This window comes from Xyrauchen texanus, chromosome 4, assembly GCF_025860055.1.
Source record: "Xyrauchen texanus isolate HMW12.3.18 chromosome 4, RBS_HiC_50CHRs, whole genome shotgun sequence".
Lineage (NCBI taxonomy): Eukaryota > Metazoa > Chordata > Actinopteri > Cypriniformes > Catostomidae > Xyrauchen > Xyrauchen texanus.
The window spans coordinates 847,501-850,000 of record NC_068279.1 but is presented as its reverse complement, the minus strand read 5'-3'; the positions used below and the strand labels follow the sequence as shown (position 1 = coordinate 850,000).

Here is a 2,500-nt window from a genome sequence, read left to right as displayed (position 1 = left end):
CAGTGTGTGTGTGTGTGTGTGTCGCATGTTTTCAGACGTGTTCTCTCTTCAGTGTGTGCGCGCGTGTGTGTGCGCGTCGCATGTTTTCAGATGTGTTCTCTCTGTGTGTGTGTGTCTCTCTTCAATGTGCGCAGGCGTGTGTCTCTTCTTCAGTGCGCGTGTGTGTGTCTCTCTCTCTTCTTCTGTGTGTGTGTGTGTGCGTGTGTCGCATGTTTTCAGATGTGTTCTCTCTTCAGTGTGTGTCAGCAGCAGCTGCCTGCGACAGGTGTCCCAATAACACGGCAGCGTTTTGACCTGATGCGGGAGAAGTTCAGAGAGTATGTGAGCGCTCAGACGCTGCAGAACTGGAAGTTCTGGATTGTATCCTGTGAAATTAAACGTACATTTAGTGCCGCTTTTACTCCATTGCTTTTGTTTGGTTTGGTGTAGTGTTTTTTGTTGTGAATCATTTGAATCAAATCAAACATCAAACTCTCACTCGCTCACTCTCGCTCAGTCAAACTCTCACTCGCTCACTCTCGCTCAGTCAAACTCTCACTCGCTCACTCTCGCTCAGTCAAACTCTCACTCGCTCACTCTCGCTCAGTCAAACTCTCACTCGCTCACTCTCGCTCAGTCAAACTCTCACTCGCTGACTCTCGCTCAGTCAAACTCTCACTCGCTGGCTCACTCGCACACTCACTCACGCGCACTCTCTCTCTCGCACTTTCTCGCTCACTCACACGCTTGCTCGTTTGTGCACTCGCACACACTGTCGCTCACTTGTGCTCTCTCTCTGCTCTCTCTCTCTCTCTCTCTCTCCGTGTTTCACATGATTGGCTGTTCCCTGCAAATGTCACTCTCATGTTCGTGAACTAATCTTAAACTGCGGCTCAAAGTCTGAGTTGACAGAGAAAGGTGATGAGCAGCATCATGGCACCAGTTAAGCCCGATTGGATTGGTTTAGTTTTGACAACTGTAAACAAACTCAGGGTTCCAGAATTTGTTTAAAGCGCTTCATGGTACAGGCCACTGGTGTGGAGACCACAATCCAAAACGACTAAATTGTGCACAAATGCTTGTATTTCACATTTATTCATACTTTCCTGAAATGAAACCAATCTCTCAGTTCAGCATCATCATTGAGCCGCTGTTTGAGTCGTATAACGGGATGGTGTCCACAGCCAGTGTAGAGGATCTGTGCTGTACCACTCTCTCCTGGCTGGACCAGCACTGCTCTCTGCCCGCGCTCAGACCCAGTGAGTACCAGAACCCCTCTTGCCACGTCTTTTTATTGAACGCCCTTCCTTATCGTTTTTACATGAGTCCTCTTTGTAATCCAATCTTCAAGACTTTCTACACTGTTCATTTAATCACACTTAAAAATACTTGAAAGTCATTTTCGCATGTTGGTCTGTGTTATTGAATGTTCCCATTTGCTGTCTCTGTCTAGCGGTTCTGAGTTCCCTCCGTCTGCTCAGCACCTCCACGTCCATCCTCACAGACCCCAGTCTGATTCCTGAACAAGCCATGCAAGCTGTCACTCAGGGACGTCCCACCCACAGCTGTAACCAATGACAACAGACTACCAAATGACAGCCAATCATATAATCTGTGCAACAGCCAATGATGACGCACTTTATCAGAATACAGATGCTAAATGCTAGTCAGCGGCTCAGAACGTTTGGTTTTGTTTCACGGAGCTTTATTTAGTTTGTACCACAGCATATGTTCTTAAGCTGTGCTGTTTAATGGTTTAATATTATTATAGGAATTATCAATAACATGAACGAATGTGAGACGCATTATAATGTTCTGTGCCTTGTTTACATAACGTGTCAGTTTTTAGAGGCTTGAAAATACACAACTGGTGTACATTTTTAGTCCATTACTCGTTCAAAATTCAGCAATAAATGTGTTTTTACTCCTTTTCTGGAATAACCAAACCGGTGTCATGTTCTTTTATTTGCATGTGCATTACTGAAATTCAGAGGTGGCATAACGCAGAGTTGAAGTGTCCATTTCTTGAGTTTTGTGAAGAGTCCGGGTCTTGCATCTCTTTGTTAGCACTTGTATATATGCTGCTCGTTTAACTGATGCAGGACACTTGCCTTTGCATTTTTAAAATGACACCGGATCTAAGTGCAGCTTTAAAGTATAAATAAAATAAGCAAAGTTCAGATGAACGGGGTAAACACAGGAATAAAAGAAACATCCAAGACGGGAAAACACCGGAACTATTCACAAAGGGTCCTTGTTGTACACAGCGGTCAAAACACTGACACGGCAAACAACCGTATTAAATACACACGGACTAATGAGGGAACACAGGTGAGAACAATGGGGAACAGCTGGAAGTAGGGGATTATGGGAAGTGTAGTCCATGGGGAACTGCTGGAAGTGATCGGAGCAGGGGATTATGGGAAGTGTAGTCCATGGGGAACTGCTGGAAGTGATCGGAGCAGGGGATTATGGGAAGTGTAGTCCATGGGGAACTGCTGGAAGTAGGGGATTATGGGAA

The 2,500-nt window shown here is 45.4% G+C and overlaps 1 protein-coding gene across 3 annotated transcripts in view; it reads left to right on the top strand.

Annotated features, from left to right (window-relative positions):
* LOC127643249 (carbohydrate-responsive element-binding protein-like) overlaps nucleotides 1-1,943 on the top strand; it is a 29,064-nt gene extending 27,121 nt beyond the window's left edge. For 2 of the 3 annotated variants that reach the window (XM_052125914.1, XM_052125912.1), the window contains exons 15-17: nucleotides 237-360; nucleotides 1,109-1,238; nucleotides 1,433-1,942. In XM_052125914.1, the coding sequence (XP_051981874.1) occupies nucleotides 237-360; nucleotides 1,109-1,238; nucleotides 1,433-1,557 (379 nt within the window). In that variant the 3' untranslated portion in view covers nucleotides 1,558-1,942. Of the gene's footprint in view, nucleotides 1-236; nucleotides 361-1,108; nucleotides 1,239-1,432 lie in introns of all 3 variants that reach the window. The other variant, XM_052125915.1, reaches the window with a different exon arrangement.
* The last annotated feature ends 557 nt before the right edge of the window (nucleotides 1,944-2,500 follow it).